This window comes from Podarcis muralis, chromosome 14, assembly GCF_964188315.1.
Source record: "Podarcis muralis chromosome 14, rPodMur119.hap1.1, whole genome shotgun sequence".
NCBI lineage: Eukaryota > Metazoa > Chordata > Lepidosauria > Squamata > Lacertidae > Podarcis > Podarcis muralis.
The window spans coordinates 49,350,826-49,370,606 of record NC_135668.1 but is presented as its reverse complement, the minus strand read 5'-3'; the positions used below and the strand labels follow the sequence as shown (position 1 = coordinate 49,370,606).

The 19,781-nt window shown below is 49.7% G+C and overlaps 1 protein-coding gene across 2 annotated transcripts in view; it reads right to left on the bottom strand.

Moving 5' to 3' along the window:
• SREBF1 (sterol regulatory element binding transcription factor 1) overlaps window positions 1–19,781 on the bottom strand; it is a 44,202-nt gene that overhangs the window by 5,269 nt on the left and 19,152 nt on the right. For both annotated transcript variants that reach the window (XM_028705739.2, XM_028705740.2), the window contains exons 5-17: window positions 19,435–19,650; window positions 16,824–16,938; window positions 15,883–16,079; window positions 14,450–14,654; window positions 13,677–13,861; window positions 11,924–12,185; window positions 11,037–11,203; window positions 9,888–10,056; window positions 8,911–9,019; window positions 7,059–7,162; window positions 4,931–5,063; window positions 3,562–3,712; window positions 496–681 (exon numbers count right to left, since the gene is read on the bottom strand). In XM_028705739.2, the coding sequence (XP_028561572.2) occupies window positions 496–681; window positions 3,562–3,712; window positions 4,931–5,063; window positions 7,059–7,162; window positions 8,911–9,019; window positions 9,888–10,056; window positions 11,037–11,203; window positions 11,924–12,185; window positions 13,677–13,861; window positions 14,450–14,654; window positions 15,883–16,079; window positions 16,824–16,938; window positions 19,435–19,650 (2,199 nt within the window). The remainder of the gene's footprint in view (window positions 1–495; window positions 682–3,561; window positions 3,713–4,930; window positions 5,064–7,058; window positions 7,163–8,910; window positions 9,020–9,887; window positions 10,057–11,036; window positions 11,204–11,923; window positions 12,186–13,676; window positions 13,862–14,449; window positions 14,655–15,882; window positions 16,080–16,823; window positions 16,939–19,434; window positions 19,651–19,781) is intronic.

Genomic DNA, 19,781 nt, shown 5'->3' with positions numbered 1-19,781 from the left:
CGTCTCCACCCCCATCGTTCTGCCCAGACACTGAGGTCCAGCTCCAAGGGCCTTCTGGCGGTTCCCTCACTGTGAGAAGCCAAGTTACAGGGAACCAGACAGAGGGCCTTCTCGGTAGTGGCGCCCGCCCTGTGGAACACCCTCCCACCAGATGTCAAAAAGAAGAACAACTACCAGACTGTTAGCAGACATCTGAAGGCAGCCCTGTTTAGGGAAGCTTTTAATGTTTAACAGACAACTGTATTTTAATACTCTGTTGGAAGCCACCCAGAGTGGCTGGGGAAACCCAGCCAGATGGGCGGGGTATAAATAATAAATTCTATTCTATTCTATTCTTCTTATGGGACAAATAAAATAAACAGACTGGAGAAGTCTCTGAGTCGGCGTGAGACAGCTTCATAGGGTGACTAAAATCCAGCGCTCTCGACAGTGACGGCCACATTGCAGAGCCAATGAGGAGCTTACAGGAGCAGAGAAGCCCAGCGCCACACTCACCCTGTGCATGGCAGCCTTGTCCGCTTGCGCCAGGCGCCGGAGGCTGCTGAGATCCTGTTGGAAGCCACGGAGCTCAAGGGTGGAGGCCTGGTAGGGAGCGCCATGCGGCTGCCCTGCTTGCATCTGCTGCTGCCAGAGCCTGGTGCGAGTGATGAGCAGGAGGTCACACAAGAGGAACTGCACAGCCTGAGAAAGAGAGAGAACGCAAGAAAGTGAGAAGAGCGCTCCTGGATCAGGCCAATGGCCCACCTAGTCCAGCATCCTGGATTAAAGAGCTTTCCATCTGTTCAATGGAAGCAGAGGTTATATTTTCTGAGAATCCTGCAGAAAAACAATCTCTCAAAGGACCTGTTGATGGCATTTTACCATTGTACCATTGAGAGTGTATTAACTTATGGTCTGTGTGTGTGGTTTGGGAGCTGCACGGTCAGGGAAAAAACAATGCTGTCCAGGGTTATAAAGACTGCAGAGAGAATAACTGGGTGCGCTCTTCCCACCTTGGATCAAATCTATGCTTCCAGGTGTCATAAGAAAGCTGCAGAGATAGTGCAGGATAGTGCGCACCCCGGAAATGATCTCTTTCAGCTTCTGCCTTCTGGAAGAAGGTACAGGGTTATAAAGACTAGGACTAGCCGCCTGAGAAACAGTTTCTATCCAAATGCAATTTTGGTTTTAAACGCAGTGTAAGGAGTCTCTATGTGAGTATATTGTATTTAAAAATGGGGTATCAGAGTTTTTAGGGGGCTAACCGGGCTGGGATAGCTGGGATAGCAGGCTTGTTGGTTTTTGAATGTCTTATGTAGATTTTTCAATTTCATGGCAATGAAAATAATGAATAGAGTTGGGGCAATAACACAACCCTGTTTCACACCTGATCCCACTGTGAATGGTTCACTTTGAGAGTCGTCGTTATCTGCAATTGTTGCTGTCGTATTATCATGGAGGAGCCGAATGATATTCACAAATTTATCTGGGCAGCCAATTTTCAGAAGGACAGTCCACAGGGCATTGCGATTTACAGTGTCGAAAGCCTTAGTCAAATCAATAAATGCCGTATACAGGGGTTGGATTTGCTCCCTGCGTTTTTCTGAAAGCTGTTGAGCGGTGAAAATCATGTCCATTGTCCCCCTAGAAAGCTGAAAACCATTTTGGGATTCAGGAAGGGTCACCTCAGATATTGATAGGAGACGATTTGCTAAGATCCTTGCAAGAATTTTGCCGGCCACAGCTAATACAGGCTTTGAAGACACTCAAACTCAGGACGCAAAGGAGAAACATGCTAAGAGGAAGGCACACTTGGCAAATCCACACCATGATCAACTCCCACCTGGAAACGTATGTCTCCACTGTGGAAGGATGTGTGGATCCGGAATCGGCCTCCACAGTCACTTACCGACTCATCGTTAAAACCATGTTTATGGAAGACAATCTTACTCGGCTACGAGGGATCGCCAAAGAAGAAGAGTCACTGAGAGACAATAAGGGTTGATAGTTGGTGGGTGGCGGGTGTTAGGCTGACGACAGGAGCGAGCCACAGTAAATCACACTGTGCAAGTTGGAGTTGATTCTTTATTAGCAAAAACACGACTTGTGCAGAAGTGTCAGGCCTCACAAGCAGAGCAACTCATCTCTGGTAGGTCTTGCCCCTGTGAAGCAGTTGCTGAGACTGAAGAGCTCTGCCTCCCCACAGCTGCCTAAGTCCCCTCCTCTCCAGGGTTTTCTCCAAGCAATCTGAGACTGTGCCTGCATGACCCTAATTTCTCTTCTGCCCTTTTCATGCCTCTTCTGGTTCTGGGAGACAAGTGGGGAGGGGAGCTTGTTGCAGCGGGAGGACTCATTCAGCAGCCTGACTCATCTCTGCCTCTTGGTCTTTCTCCTCTCCTCCTTCAGCTTCTGCCTCTGAGTCTGGACTGCTCTCTGCCACAGACTCTCCCCGCTCACTAAGCCCTGTTCCCTCTTCAGCTTCTGACACCTCCTCTTCCCAGTCTTTTCCTTCTGACCACTCATTGAAGTCCCATCACCCCTCCCCGGGCTCTGAGCCATCTTCCCTTGGGGGTTCCCCAGCTGGTTCCTCCACTCAGCCCAAGGTCTTCCCCGATCAACCTCTCGCTCCTGCCTCTTCTCACAAGCCCTGGGCTGCTGCCACGACCCTCCGCCGGGAGAAGCGGCCTCAGGGCTGCACTGGAGGGGCATTGCACACTTTGGCTGCACATGCAATGCAAATACAATGCACCCCCGACACCACCACAACGCCCACCCACACCACACCACCCCCGCCTCTGCACAGCCTCCCGGTTTCCACAGCCGCCAGAGGTGGGGAAAGGTTGTCCTCAGAAACAACGAGACCAGGATGTTTGGAGAGAGAGAGAGAAAGCATCCTAGAGCCTCCGTCTCCCAGAACCCAGAGAGCCTTAAAAGTAGGAGAGCAAACAGCTCAAAGACAGAGGGCACATAGCAGCACCCATAGAGGAGGTGGTGATGATGACGAATGAGGAAGTGGGAGAGACGAGGGGTAGAGATTCACTTGGGACAATGCCGTTATCCAAGAGGCTGGGTTCTATAGCCTCTCTCTGTAAAGACTGAAATAAAAAAGGACTGTAAGAAACTTTTCCTTGTCTTTACACTTTCCTGGGCAACCAGCCAAGAGCTGCGGACACAACTTGAGGCTCCATTTGAGCACTTTAGCTCCAGGACGAATCGGAAGCTCCAGGGCCAGGCATCCCCGAACTCAACCCTCCAGATGGGACTACAACTCCCATCATCCCTAGCTAACAGGACCAGTGGTCAGGGATGATAGGAATTGTAGTCCCAAAACATCTGGAGGGCTGAGTTTGGGGGTGCCTGCTCCAGGCAAACTAAACACCACCCCCTAGCCTTGCGCCAAAGCCTCATTCAGAATCTCAGCCTCCGGATCTGGGCCGTTACCCCCCTCCCCTGTACAGCAACAGGCTCCGCCTCCAGGGGACAAGTAAGTACAAATTAGCTCCACCCACCCCTTTAAGCACCACTCCGGCCTCCCGCCTGGCCCCGCCCAGACCTCCAGGCCCCGCCCCCACCGCAACTCACTCTGTCAATGGCACTGGGGGGCGTGTTCCCCGCCAAGCTGTCTCGCAAGTAGTCGCCGGCTCTGTCGCACTGGCCCAGGCTGCAGTCGAGCTTTCCCATCAGCACCCGCGCAGCCTTGAAGGTATGCAGCGCCGCGCGAGGAAGAGGATTCCTGCAGCGAAGAAAGGAGAAGCAGGATGACTTGCCAACCTATCATTTCAAGTGAGGGGGGGGGGAAACCGCCCGCCCCCCATATCAGCAGAGTTCTGTGTGGGCTGAAGAGCTCTGGGAAAGCTGCAAGGTCTGCCTTTGGCCACAGAATCCTGTTTCCTTTAAATAAATTTTAAAAAGCTCAGGGTTTGTTTGCTCAAATTCAAGTTCCTAGCCCCTATGACTGTGGAACAATGCATCCTGAAAATGACCGGAATGAGAGAAGTTAGCTGAGCAAGCTCCAAGACGGAGCTTAAGAACGTCAGAGCAGCAACCGGGACTCAGAGGTAGACTTCCCCTGAACTTGGAGGTTCTCTATAGCCAACGGAGGCGTGTCAGAGGGTTGCAAAACCCAGCTCTGCACAATTTTGATTCTTCTTCATTTGTTTTAGGAGGAGATGACCCTCAGCCCCCTGCCGATGTCGCTGAGCAGCCTGGCTGCCATCACACTCCTTACAGGATTTTGCTGTCTTTGGCCAGTCTGGCATAGTGGTTCGGGTGTCAGGCTGGGGCCTGGGAGACCAGGGTTCAAATCCCCACTCAGCCACAATTTAAGGAGGATGTTGACAAGTTGGAACGGGTGCAGAGGAGGGCAACCAAGATGACCAAGGGTCTGGAAACGAAGCCTTACGGTTGAGGGAGTTGGGTATGTTTAGCCTAGAAAAGAGGAGACTTAGAGGAAATATGAGAGCCATCTTCAAATATCTAAACGGCTGTCACATGGAATAGGGAGCAAGCTAGTTTTCTCCTGCTCCGGAGGGTAGGACCTTAACCAATGGATTCAAGTTCCAAGGAAGGAGATTCCGACTAAACATCAGGATGAACTTTCTAACAGTAAGAGCTGTTTGACAGGGGAACGGTCTCCCTTGGGAGGTGGTGGACTTCCCTGAAGGTTTTTAAGCAGAGCTTGGATGGCCATCTGTCATGGATGCTATAGTCGAGATTCCTGCATTGCAGCGGGTTGGACTAGATGACCCTCAGGTGTCCCTTGCAACTCTTTCTATGATTTTATGATGTTGACCTGGTCTCCCTCTCTCTCTCATAGGGGAACTACCTCAGAGGGGTTGCTGTTAGGACAAAATGGGGACAGGGAGACCTCAGAGCCACCCTAAGCTCCACGGAGAAAAAGGTAGGATATAAACAACAACAGCACGTTAATATTTTTCTGCACCCCACTTACTCAGAGGCCTGGAGGGCCCTTGGCATCGATTCCACCAGCGGGTACAGGCGCTCCACAGCCTCGTCATCCCCTTGCAGCCCGTGGATCGCCATGGCAACCACAGATGCCCACCAGTGGGCAATGGGATCGGTGCCTAGAGGAGGGAGAGGGACATGGCGTCAGGCAGATCCTGCCAAAAACACTGAACCTCTTATGGCAAGGTGTGGGTGTGGGCTCAGAGGGCCAGATCCTTAGCTTTCCCTCCAACCCCTTGGACTGGAGAGGCGGAGATACCCAGCTGCCAATCACCTGACAAGTCCATGGGATCAGGCGACCCAATTCTCCTTTGCTGCGTGGCTTGAACTCCCAACAAAGATTCGGCGTGGTGTAACTTTGAGGCCACGTCCGCACCATGCATTTAAAACGCTACAATTGCACTTTAAAAAAGAATCCTGGGAGTTGTAGTTCGTTAAGGGTGCTGAATAGGAGGTCCCTATTTTCCTCCCAGAGCTACGGTTCCCAACTCCCTGGGAAGAAGGATTAAGCCATCCTGAGAATCGTAGCTCTCAGATGGGAAAGAGGGGGTCCTCCTAGCATCTCTCAGCATTTTTAGCAAACTACATCTCCCAGGATTCTTTGCAGGGGTGCAATGACTGTTTAAAGCAGTACCACAGTACTTTCAATGTATGGTATGAATGAAGCCTTAAACCACATTCAGTGTGTTTTATTTCTGCCCTGGCCAAATATTTCTCTTCTGGTGAATTGGGGGGGGGGGATTAAAGTGGGGCACTTTTGCAAGCAGGGATGTGGGTGGCGCTGTGGGTTAAACCACAGAGCCTAGGACTTGCCGATCAGAAGGTCGGCGGTTCGAATCCCCACAACGAAGTGAGCTCCCGTTGCTCAGTCCCAGCTCCTGCCAACCTAGCAGTTTGAAAGCACATCAAAGTGCAAGTAGATAAATAGGTACCACTCCAGCGGAAAGGTAAACGGCGTTTCTGTGTGGTGCTCTGGTTCGCCAGAAGTGGCTTAGTCATGCTGGCCATATGACCTGGAAGCTGTACGCCGGCTCCCTCGGCCAGTAAAGCGAGATGAGCACCGCAACCCCAGAGTCGGCCACGACTGGACCTAAAGGTCAGGGGTCCCCTTATCCTTTACCTACCTTACTTTTGCAAGCTTTGCTTACTGAATACTTAACTAGAATATGCACACTAAATTAGATCACTCTCTGGAGCAGCATTGGAAACCTCCAGCCCCACAGGTTCTGTCAACCTGCAGGTCTCACCATCTGGCCCACAGCCCTGTCCCCAGGACACACCCATTGCTGGCCCCATTCACACCCCACACTTTTTTGCCCAGCTGGAATGTGGCCTTTGATCCTGCCTCTTGATTGCCCAGATGTACAGAGAGAGGCGCTAAGTGTGTGTGTGTGTGTGTGTGTGTGTGTGTGTAGAAACAAGCCTGCTGCAAAAAATAAATAAAATGCCTTCATTGCTCCGCCCACTTTAGCCTCTGGCCCCGCCCACCACCTGCATGCAGCCCCAGGAAGGAAGAGCAGCCCTTGCTCTGGGAGATGCTGCCCACCTGTGCCCTAAAGGTAAAGGGACCCCTGACCATTAGGTCCAGTCGTGGCTGACTCTGGGGTTGCGGTGCTCATCACGCTTTACTGGCCAAGGGAGCCGGCGTACAGCTTCCGGGTCATGTGGCCAGCATGACTAAGCCACTTCTGGCGAACCAGAGCAGCGCACGGAAACGGCATTTACCTTCCCGCCGGAGCGGTACCTATTCATCCACTTTGAGGTGCTTTCGAACTGCTAGGTTGGCAGGAGCAGGGACCGAGCAACGGGAGCTCACCCCGTTGCGGGGATTCGAACCGCCGGCTTTCTGATCGGCAAGTCCTAGGCTCCATGGTTTAACCCACAGCGCCACCCGCGTGCCCTAGGAAATCAGGAAATGTTCTGATGCAAATCGCCCGCTGCAAAATGCCCTGATTTGCACAGAAAGACCATATCCCTGTCAACAGCAAAAGTGTCCTCCAGCCTCTATTTAACTGCATAAACCTCTGGTTTCCTTCTCCTCCCTGTCCCACAAGTCTCCAGTTCCCCTCCAGACCCATCCTGTCTAGGGAAACTCTTGGCTTGTTGCTCTCCACCTGTGGCAGCATCCAGACTGGTGCTGAGGGACGGCGTTGGGCTGGGAACGGCATCTGCACAGCTGTTGAGGAAATGCAGGTACTCCAGAGCGTCGGAAAATTCCCTGCAGCCAAACAGAGGAAACCAGGATGAGTTTTGGTATGAAGGCTGGTGCCAGAGCTCCGGTTTCCAGCAATTTAAGCAGGTTTGGGCTTCTAGTTGGGGAGGGGGCAGCCAAAAGGAAGTCCCCTCCCCAGTACCCCAATCCAGGGCTTCCAGGAGCCCAAGGCGAGACACAAAACAATTAATGCGATTGAATGACTTTTTTTTTTTAAAAAAAGAGAGGCATTAAACTGAAAGCTTGCCCAACCACCAAAGATTGGGACCAGACCCTCTCCAAGGCGCCATCTCAATCCAGTTTGGACCTTAGACCAGACAAGTGTCTCCCATTTCCTCCAGAAACCCATTCACACAAGTCCTGACTGTGTGAATGGTGTGTCCAGTAGAATTCGGCCCTAAATATTCCTTTAGAGTCTGGGGCCTGCATAATTTAGGAAGAAGGTGGGATCTTTCCTTGCACATTTTGCCTGCAAGAAGCTTTTGCATCACGATGCAGCATTGTCCCAGGGGCAGAAGAAAACTAAGTTCCCCTTGACATTTTCTGCAAATACCAATTCCATTTGAAATCAGCAGCACCCCAAACCCACCACCCAGTTCTGGGGTTTCCCCAATCAACAACAAACCCTTCCAGCACTGTGTTGCAAAACTGAACTCCCCAGATATTCTCTATCAATGTCTCTTCCACCCACACATCTGCAAGCACCCACAGCCCCCTTCCCCAAGGGGGAAAAATAACCCACGGTCACCTTGGGAAACCAGCTGCAAATGGCAGGAAGAAGGCAGGATCCCACTAGACATCTGCTTAGTGGAAGATAAGGCTCTACAAGCCACAAGAACTATGTTCTCCCTCCCCTGTTGGAGGCAGTATGCTGGGAATCACAGCTGGGATGAGGAGTGTTGCAGACCTCACCTATCGTTTCTCGGTGGGGATTATAAAACCTGTTGGCATGCCCTACAACTCAGCGGGAAATTATGGGTGCAGCTGTCTTTAGGAAAGGGCTGTGGCTCAGGGCAGGAAAGGTTCTTGGTTCAATGGCTGGTATCTCTGGGATTGGGCTGGGAAAAGACCGAAACCCTTCAAAGCTGCTGCCAGTCAGTGCGGGCAAATACTGGGTGGTCTGGTGGGCCGATTCAGAATAAGGCAGCTCCCTGCGTTCCAAGGGGATAGGAAGGGATAATCTGGGAGAAAGTGACATGGGTGGGAATCCCCTCTCCAGGGCAGTTTGAAGGGGGCTTCGGCCAAATCTGCAACAAGGAGAATCAGTACGAACGGCCTCGGTCCAGTATACCTGAAGGAGCGTCTCCACCTCCATCGTTCTGCCCAGACACTGAGGTCCAGTGCCGAAGGCCTTCTGGCGGTTCCCTCACTGCGAGAAGCCAAGTTACAGGGAACCAGGCAGAGGGCCTTCTCAGTAGTGGCACCCGCCCTGTGGAACGCCCTCCCACCAGATGTCAAAGAGAGAGAAAACTTTTAGAAGACATCTGAAGGCAGCCCTGTTTAGGGAAGCTTTTAATGTTTAATAGGTTATTGTATTTTAGCGTTCTGTTGGAAGCTTCCCAGAGTGGCTGGTGAAACCCAGCCGGATGGGCGGGGTATAAATAATAAATTATTATTATTATTACTAAACGCAGCATTTGAATGTTCTCACTCAGCATCTATAAATTTGGGGGGTACCAGAACTGGTTGGAGCCAAGGCAAGAGAGAGCAACATGTACAGGGGCTTCAAGACCCGAAATCCGGTCCTCTCTTACCCCTCATCGTGGCTGGCAGGCGCCTCACTCTCCAGCCTAGAGACACAGGAAAGGGCTTTCTCCAGCAAATGCTCACGGAACAGCTGGGTCACTTGAGCCAGGGGGTCCGCTGCGAAGGGGAGAGAGAAAGAACACCCTTTTCTGATGGGGTCGACAGCCTTCATCTGCCTCAGCTGCAACAAAACATGTCTCTCCCGTATCGGTCTCTACAGCCGCAGCAGGCGCTGTGACTCTCCAACAGCTTGACTTCATTCACAAAGGCAAACTCCTCCATCGTCTCCCGAGACAGAGGGATGCCAGCCAACCACCTGACAACACACCATGAAATACCCTCTTGGTCCAATGGGGGAAACGAATAGATTGGAGGACCACCCTTTCCCATGAAGCCCTTGGCCAACATGGCGCCCTCTGGAAGTTGCTGGACTACAACTCCCATCAGGGCCAGGAAGCACAGCCAATGGTTAAGGGCTGATGGAGCTGGGGAGTCCATCTGGAAGGAACCAGAGACAGATTTTGAAGCAGATGGATTACTATCGATCAGAACTACAATTCTGGCTAAACAATCAATCTGTCTTCCTTATAGGTAACTCTGGGAGTTGTAGTTCTGCAAGAGGAATAGGGACCTCCTAACTCTCAGCACCCTTAAGAAACTACAACTCCCATGATTCTTTGCAGGAAACCTTGGCTGATTAAATGGCACTGCTTCAAATTTATACTGCAGGTGGGTCATTGGGCATAGCTGAGATTCCTGCATTGCAGGGGATTGGACTAGATGGCCACACTATGATTCCATGATTCCTGTCTGTCATGGGCTGCTGCCCATTTGATCCTCACAACAACCTTGTGAGGAAGGTTAGGCTGAGGGAAAGTCGCCCGTCAGCTTCTCAGCAAAGCAGGGATTTGAACCCAGGTTTCCCTGCCGCTCCCCAAGTCCAGGGCTCCGCCCTCTCGCGTCACACCAGCCGACCTCTCCATACCTGGATTACTGGTGGAGCTGTAGATGCTCTCCCGAGGGCAGCTCTTCACGGCCCAGTCTCCGTCCACGAAGAAACGGTGACCCACAGGATGGCAGAGCCACTGGAGGGCAGGCGGGACAGTCCCATTGTGGGACAGCAGCACCTGCCGGGCGCTGCTGAGGAAGAAGCGCTGCGCCACAAAAGGGAAAGGAAAGCCAGTCAGGGAAGCCCTGGGGGTGACCCCAGCATTCTGTGCTTACCACTTGCAAGGTGGCCAGCGGCTAATTGCAAGCCTTATTTTTTTTATATAAAAAACAAATTCACCTATAAAATGTATATGCCACTTCACTGTAAAAAACCCCAACAACCCTCAAAGTGGTTTGCGAAAAGAACAAAACAATAACATATTTTGGATATTTGCTATACGCTGCTTTGGGCACAGCTAGTTGTGGAAAAGTGGCATCCAAGTAAATTCAATCAATCAATATTTTGAGGCCCTTCTTCATGTGCCTCCTCTGTGAGAAGTCGGGATAGCGACAACACAAGAGAACAGGCCTTTTCTGCAGGGGCTCCCTGTTTGTGGAATGCTCTCCCTAAGGAGGTTCGCCGGGTGCCTTCATTATATATTTTTAGTAGCCAGGCGAAAACCTTCCTCATCAACCAGGCCTCTGGCTGATTAATATTCTACAGCCTTTTAAATGTGTCTGTTGTTTTGGTTTTTATTATTTGCTTGTGTTTTTATCTTGTATTTTATTCTGCGGACCGCCCTGATACCTTGCAATGAAGGACTATAAATAAAATTAATAATAATAATAATAATAATAATAATAATAATAATAATAATAATGGGGCTTTTTTCAGCTGGAACTTGCTTGAACTGAATTCTGGCACCTCTCAGATTAGCACCATTGCCATTCAAAGAGAATGCAGTAAGTTTTTTTTTCTTTTCTAGAAAAATAGCAATAACAACAACAACAACAATTTGGCCCTCCAGGTGCTGTTGGACTGCAATTCCCCTCACCCTCAGAAAGCAGGGTCAATGGGCAGCCATGATGGGAGCTGTGGCTCGGCGACATCTGGAGAGCCCAAAGTTCCCTACACCTGATGGTGTGCTTAGCCCAAATGGAAGAGCTGAGGTAATATCCTGCACACCACATCTCACGGCCTTACCGCCAGGAAGTGACAACAGCGATGGAGACTGGTCTTCACACGCAGCGCCGCTGCCACGTAGACCTCGGCCAGCGTCGCCACGGAGATGGTGTTGCCTGCGCACTCGGCCAGGTTCACGGCACTCAGCGCCATGTTGATTGCTGAGAGGTGACCGGCCACATGCTTCCCTGTGGGAAGAGGAGGAGGCGAAACCCTTAGTCAAAGATGTCATAGTTTACCAGGGGTAGGCAACCTAAGGCCCGGGGGCCAGATCCAGCCCAATCGCCTTCTCAATCTGGCCCGTGGCCGGTCCAGGAATCAGCGTGTTTTTACATGAGTAGAATGTGTCCTTTTATTTAAAATGCATCTCGGGGTTATTGGTGGGGCATAGGAATTTGTTCATTTCCCCCCGCAAAATAGTCCGGCCCACCACATGGTCTGAGGGATGGTGGACCGGCCCAAGGCTGAAAAAGGTTGCTGACCCCTGGTTTAAACCAAGTACAGTGGTACCTCAGGTTACATACACTTCAGGTTAAATACGCTTCAGGTTACAGACTCCACTAACCCAGAAATATTACCTCTGGTTAAGAACTTTGCTTCAGGATGAGAACAGAAATCGTGCTCTGGCGGTGTGGCGGCAGCAGGAAGCCCCATTAGCTAAAGTGGTGCTTCAGGTTAAGAACAGTTTCAGGTTAAGAACAGACCTCCAGAACGAATTAAGTACTTAACCCGAGGTACCTCTGTATGGCCAGACTTGGCCCTCCAGCTGTTTTGGGACTTCAACTCCCATCATCCCTGTCTAACAGGACCAGTGGTCTGGGATGATGGGAATTGTTTGGCCATGCCTGGAACTTTAAGCCAAGGAGCCGTGGACCCAAAAGGGTAGAAGACCTCTGCTCGAAGCCTACCTGTCATGTGCAGCTGATGCAGTTTGTGGTACACCAGGGCTGCGTCGCAGGCGCTTTTCTGCACGTCAGCCTTGAGCTCCCGGTCGCGGAAGAAGCCGCCAGCCCTTCCCGCCAGCCAACGCCCCACCCAGAGCCGCTGAAGGACGTGACGGATCAAGTTCCATAAAAGGCTGCAGGTCAGGTCGAGGTTGGAGGTCGGGAGTGGGCGGCCGAGGGCTTTCAACGCCGTCCATAAGTTCTGGGAGGCCTGAGCAAAATCTCCCTGAAGAGGAAATGAGGAAGAGAATGGACAAGCCTTGTAAAAGATGGAGCACAAAGAGGCTATAAGGACATGGTGGAGCAGCTGCTTTGCAGCTAGAAGGCCCCAGGGTGAGCAACTCAGTGTGCTGCCTGAGACAGGGTCTTCTTAGCAGTGGCTCCCAGTTTATGGACTGCCCTTCCCTGTTGAGGTGCACCTGTCTCTCTTATCAACAACTTTGGACCAATTCACTTCTGAAACCGACTCATCTATGTATGAACCTGCCCTGCCTCTGAACTTGGGACTTGAAGGCCCTGCTGGATGCCTTATCTGTGCTAAGTACAGTGGTGCCTCGCAAGACGAAATTAATCCATTCCGCGAGTCTCTTCATCTTGCGGTTTTTTTGTCTTGCGAAGCACGGCTATTAGCGGCTTAGCGGCTATTAACAGCTTAGCGGCTTTAAGAAAAAGGAAACAAACTCACAAGAACTCGCAAGACGTTTCGTCTTGCGAAGCAAACCCATAGGGAAATTCGTCTTGCGGAATGACTCAAAAAACGGAAAACCCTTTCGTCTAGCGAGTTTTTCGTCTTGCGAGGCACCACTGTATAGAAGCAGATGTGTCATGTAGGATTAGTTTTGAGGATCTGATCGAGGACTTTGCAATTAGAAAAAGATAAATAAAGTGGAAGTATACAAAAACAAACATGATTTTCCATCTTACTGTAGGTTTCATTTCATTTCAAAAAATACAATTTTATTTTACTGTTTATTAGTGTTTATATTTTGAATTAGATAAAATATTTTGGTACCCCCATATATATAATTGCTTAGGGTCTCTAAAGGTCTTAATCCAGCCCCGATCCGAGGCCAGACTTGGTCAGCCTTAGCTACAACGCATCATGGCAGCAACAACATTGCCGCAACCCGCCTGGTATAGCCTCGCGACCCACCACTTCAAGACCTATGACCTAAAGCAGGGTTTCCCGAACCTGGGCTCCAACTCCCATCATCCTTTGCAAGCAGGACCAGTGATCTGGGATGATGGGAATCGTAGTCCAACCACAGCAGGAGACCCAAGTTTGGGAAACCTGTGACCTAAGAAAACTAAGCTGAACAAGCATCAACAGCAAGTCTGGCCAACGCCCCAGATTACTTGAACCTGTGTCCCCAGTGCCACAACCCTACCACAACCAACACTGCACAGAATTTTGCTTAACAGTTGCCATTAATTTGATTTTAATTAATTTTTATAATGAAATGTTCTTAGAATGTTGGATTATTTGATTGTTTGATTGTTGTTAGCCGCCCTGAGCCCAGCTTCGGCTGGGGAGGGCGGGATATAAATAAAATTTATTATTATTATTATTATTATTATTATTATTATTATTATTATTATTATTATTTACAGAATGGGCCTCCCATGGAAGTTCCGTCGTAGGACCTTTGCTAGACAAGACAACACAGGAAGCTAAAAACCATGAAAATCGCTGAAAATCACAGATGCGCACACTCACCCGCGCCAAGTCGAGGTCTGCCTGCTTGCGGTGCCTCCAGAAAAGGATGGAAGCCTCTGAATGTGGGCGTGTGACGGGCTCGCCATAAATGAACAGCCGGACAAAGGCTCCCAAAACAACCAGAATGTTGATCAGCCAGAAAACCAAGGTGGGGAGAAGCCACTGGAACCAGGCGATAGGGGTGTCTGTGGATGAAGACACGAGGCACTGGGGTTTAGGAATCCGTCTCTCTTCCTCACAACAGAGAACTCTGGGAATTGTAGCTCTGTGAGGGGAATAGGGGCCCCCCTAACAACTCCCAGCACCTTCAACAAACTACAGCTCCCAAAATTCCTTGGGCGGAGCCATGGCTGTTTGAAGTGGTATCGCAGCGCTCTAAGCATTTCCTGTGAATGTGGCCACACACACACACACACACACACACACACACACACACACACTAAAGTTCATACTCTCCAATGCTTCTCCGAAGAAAACAGAGGTGTCCCCTCCAACATTTCTCCCATGAAAATAGGGACATCCTAAGGAAAAGTGGGACATTCTGGAATCAAATCAGAAACCGGGACGGCTTCTGTAAAGCCAAGGACTGTTCCTGGAAAATAGGGACTCTTGGTCTCCACATCCAGGCATCAAACAGAGAGCGCTTGCTCCAACAGGGCTGATTTGGAAGCCTAAATATGGCGCTGTAGGGGAAAGGAGGCTGCAGGCTGGATAGAGAAGCCCCACAGGCCTGCGGGTCCTCACCCCCGGCGAAGACCCTGCCGCACACTCACCTGCGGCCTCATTCTGGCTCTTAATGGTGCGCCCGGAGTGGCTGGAGCCATCGATATCCGAAGGGCTGGCCGAGTGAGAGCCCGCCAAGAGGGAGGAGAGGGGGTTGAAGGAGAGGCAGAGGAAGACGAAGGCGCACAGGGCCATGCGCGAGCGGTCCAGCATCCCCAGGCTGCCTGGCGAGAGCGCCTGATGCTCTTGCTTCACCTGAAACAGCCACAGACAACAGCAGATGAGTTTGGGGGCAGCGGGGAGGGAGGACCAAGTTGCCGCCTTCTCAGCCAGCTGGATTCCAGCTGCTTTTAGAGCTAGATATTTTTGGAGTGTATATGCTAAATATTTTGAAATTTTGATACACAAGTAACTGTCAGATAGAGAAGCTATCTTTTTTTTATTTTAATCATTTCCCACCCCTTTGGAATCATAGAAGGAAGGAACCCTGTGGATCACGTAGTCCAACACATTGCAATGCAGGAATATGCAGCTGTCCCATGCAGTGATCGAACCTGCAACCAATTCTTCATTTTGTTCCCTTTATGGAAAGAGGCAGTGAATGAAAGAGGGGCATGAACACAGAAAATGATGGAGGGGGTCCCCCCTCGGGTTTCCAGGAACGGCGATAGTTCCTGTGCAAAGACGCTAAAGCAACATTTTGAAACCCTAGTGCAAATAGTTTGCAAAAATCAAGGTACTTGGAAGTGGGAAAAGCCCTGGAACAGCTGCTACCAATCAGAGGAAGCAATATTGGCTTAGATCAAGGGCATGCAGATGATTCACGGAACTCATATCGGGGATCTTCATTGGAAATGGACTTTATATTATAGGCCAAGACATTAATAGACAAGATGTCTAACTGTTCTTATATGCAACAACAGCGGCAAGAGTGCTGTTAGCCCAGAAATGGAAGCAAGAAGAAATTCCGATGAAATAAGAATGGCAGATGAAATTGATGGACTATGCAGAATTGGACAAAATGACAGGAAGGATTCGAAGCCTGCAGGACCAGAGATTTACAGAAGATTGGAAGAAGTATATGAATTATTTGAAGAGCAGCTGTAATCAACAAATTATGCTAGTGGGACTACAAGAAGTTTTGTAAGGAGAAATATACGAAGTGTTACAAAGTAGAAAATGATAGAGATATTGGTTATGAGTTTGAAATGTAATAGGGAAATAAGAAATGCAAACTAAGAGATTAGACTGGAAAATTTTCAGACAGGACTGATGGAAGTCAAAAAAATTGAATAAGATGTAAAAGTAGGTTTAATCACTGTTGAAAATAGTATGTTAAAAAACTAATATAAATTTATATTTTAAAAAAAGGAAATGGACTTTTGGTTTTTTGCATGATTCCGCTGAGGTGAAGCCCCAGCCCACTGGGCTATTCCCAGCCGTTCCCCCTTCCACCGCCTCCTGCTCCCGTTTGGGGTCGCACCTTGGTCTCCTCGTAGAAGGGGCTGTCCGGCTCAGAGTCGCTCCCGCTGGTGCCGCTGAGCGAAAGGGGGCTGCCGCTGCCACGCAACGGGGAGCCTGCGTCCGACGGGGGTGGCGTCAGGGTGTCCACCAGCTTGATCCCTTCCTTTGAGTCCTGGGTGTTGCCACCACATGTGGCTACCAGGTCCTTCAGGGACTCTGCAGAAGCAGGACAGGCGGAAAGAGCAAAAGGAGAATCCATGGTCACCACAGAGAGAAATGCGCTTCACCCAAAAGCAAGTTCAGCTCCGAGGGCCTTCTGGTGGTTCCCTCACTGCGAGAAGTGAGGTTACAGGGAACCAGGCAGAGGGCCTTCTCGGTGGTGGCGCCCGCCCTGTGGAACGCCCTCCTGTCAGATGTCAAGGAAATCAACAACTATCTGACTTTTAGAGGACATCTGAAGGCAGCCTTGTTTAGGAAAGTTTTTGATGTTTTATTGTGTTTTTATGTTTTGCTGGAAGCCGCCCAGAGTAGCTGGGGCAATCTAGTCATATGATAATAATATTGTTATTATTAAGTTCTGCTTCCACCCAAGAAACATCAATGATTCGGAAGGGGGCAGCTGTTTGCGTTTCCCCCCAGGGCAACCACGCTTTTGCTCCTCTCTACAGTCACAGAATCATGTAATTGCAGAGCGGAGGGAACTGGGTGGGATCCCCAAAGGTCATCCATTCTAACCCCCTGCAGTGCACAAATCACAGCAAAGAACCCCTGGCAGATGGCCACCCAACCTCTGTTTAAAAACCACCAATGAATGAGAGACCACCACCTGGGATCCTTGTATTGATAGGATCCAGCACGTGTTCTGGGGGTCCCTCGCGATTTTTTCCTCCCCTCCCCTCCAAAAGCCCAAACTTTTGCAGTTTCCAATCTGCAAAAGGGGCCGAAGGCTGCGAAACTCACTGTTGTTCTGGCTCGCCATTTTGAGGGCCATGTTCTCGGCCTTCAGCTTCTGGTTGGCCTGCTTCAGGAAGCGGATGTGGTCGATTGCTTTGCGCAAAATGGCCGACTTGTTCAGCTGCCAACGGACAGGAAAGGTTGGCACGGTTAGAGGGTGAGCGGAGGGAAATGACAGGCTCGGAGGGGTTCCTCTTTGACCTATCCTCTTCTCAGGAGGGAGGTTCTCCTGCGCAAGCCCTATCAAAGCCAACAAGCGGGAGAATCTCCGAGCCACAAACTCTTTCCTGGAGCACCGCCAGAGAGCCGCTTGCAACAGCAGCCAGAGCTGCAGAGGAGGAATCGTTCCCTTTGGTAGCCCAAGCCTCGGAGACAGCTGCCCAAAATGGCAGCAAAATCATCCAAGCGAAGGAGAAACAGGCTGAGTGGGCAGGAACAACCAGTTGGATGGAGAACCCCACCATTTCCTAGACAAGAGACCCTGCCACATTTGGAAGGAGGCATTATGTGGCCAAGGAGGTTAGCGAGGCTCTCCCCTGGTGTGGCATCAAATAGAAGATGCAGGAAAAGTTGGCTGCTGCAAACATTTTCATCAGTGCCGGATTTATGTATAAGCTAAATGAGCCATAGCTTAGGGCCCCACTCTCTTGGGGGCCCCCAAAAAATTTAAAGTGAAATAAAACTGGATGTACATTTCCAAAATGTAAGATAAAAAACAAATAAAATAAAACATACGTACAGCAACAGTGTTTTGTGTTGTGTGGGCTCCTAGGATGTAAGTAATGGGCCCCACCTGCTAGCCTGCTCCCTCAAATATCACTGGTTTGCTCATTTCTATATATAGGGTGCCTACATTCTGCATGTGCAAATGGCTTTAGATACCTATTAGGTCCATAAATTACCACAGGGCAAATATTCAACACAAAAAACAGCAACAATTTGATGTTGACAAAGGACAGCTGGACATATAAAGGGCCCCATTACCTTCAGTAGCTTAGGGCCTCATCAAACCTACTGTAAATCCGGCCCTGATGCCACCCAATATGGCTGAACCTCCCCAATTAAGCTCCAGAACCAACAGAGAGCAAAACCTAGCGGTAAAGGATCCCCGGACAGTTAAGTCCAGTCAAAGGCGACTCTGGGGTTGCGGTGCTCATCTCACTTTTCAGGCTGTTTGTTCACAGACAGCTTTCCGGGTCATGTGGCCAACAGGACTAAACCGCTTCTGGCACAACGAAACAACGTGACACAAACCAGAGCAGGGCACGGAAACGCCGTTTACCTTCCCGCCAGAGCAGTACCTATTTATCTACTTGCACTGGCATGCTTGCTTTCAAACTGCTAGGTTGGCAGGAGCTGGGACAGAGCATAGGGAGCTCACCCCGTCACAGGGATTCGAACCGCCGACCTTCCGATCGGCAGGCCCAAGAGGCTCAGTGGTTTAGACCACAGTGCCACCCGCTCACCTAGTGGAGGCAGGGACCATAGCTCAGTGGCAAAACACATGCTTAGCATCCAGAAGGTCGCAGGTTCAATCCCCCAGCATCTCCAAGAAGGGCTGGGGAAAAAACTCTGAGGAGTCACTGCCGGTCAGAGCAGACAATACTGAGCTAGATGGACTGTATGGACTGACTCAATATATGGCCCCTACTTACTTCCTATAGTTTATATACCACTTGATTGCAGAAAACCTCAAAGCGGTTTATAAAGATATGAAGCCAAAAAATTACCGCTAAAAATGACCGCCAAATTTTAAAACGTACAGAAAGTTAAAACTGCAATAGCACAGAGTACACTAAAACAAGTTAGAACGCCTACAAACTTTCTAGACATCTGGGTAGGCTTGTCTAAATAAGAATGTCCTCAGCAGGCAATGAAAATATTACAGGGAAGTTGCCTGCCTGCTATCAACAGGCAGAGAGTTGCAAAGTGTCGGCACATTACACGAGTAAGTTCTTACAGGTGCGGTTACAGGTATTATGGGCACCTGTGAAAGTGCCAATGGAAGACCCATAACCAAATTCAGAAAGAGGGGGTTAAGGCAGCTTCACAAAGCCTAAAACTAACCCCCCACTAGCAAAGGTAAAGGCTAACAATACTAATATCGATATTTCAAAGAGATTAAAACAAAACCTTTCAAAAATATTCAAATATGTTAAAAGCACTTGCTAAAAGCAGGCTTGTTTAACCGAGCTCACCCAGCTAAGTACGATGTTGGCATGAGTTTTAATTTGTCTTTCGCTCATCATCAATATTTTTTTAATGCTGTAAATAGCCGTTTCTTAACTTTTCATAACTTTTGTAACCCACTTGGAGATTTATAATTTTTCTTACAGTCAAGCGGTATAGGTTGTGAACCACCCTGTGATCTTTGGATGAAGGGTAGTATACAAATCTAATAATAATAATAATAATAATAATAATAATAATAATAATAATAATAATATACATTTTATGAAATAAATTGAAAGCCTGAGAGAATTATTTCTAAGCACATTTACCCAAACGGTGCCAAACCAAAGCCACAAATGTAGGGTTCCGGCGGGCTTCTCTAGGAAGAGACCTCCTCAACCAGGGGACAGCTGCGCACCCAAAATAAAGGTCCCTGCAGGCGTACCTTGGCTTCCGACCCCACCACCAGGTCCTTGAGCTCGGAGATCTTGTCGTTGATGGAGGAGCGATACCGTTTCTCGATGGCGTTGTGGGCTGTGCGCTTTTCGCCCTTGCCGTGGCTTCCCAGCGGCTTCCCGGCAGTCAGGCGGTTGATGGGCAGCTTGTCTGTATCCATCATCAGAGGAACCGTTGCCAGGATGGTGCCCCCACTCATCAGTGTCTGCAAGGGAGGAGGAGGGAGGAGGAGCAGTTGCAGGGGGGCGTAATTCCTTTCCTTGAATCAGGCAAAGACACTCCCCCAATACATTCTTCTTATTACTGTTTTAATAATAATAATAATAATAATAATAA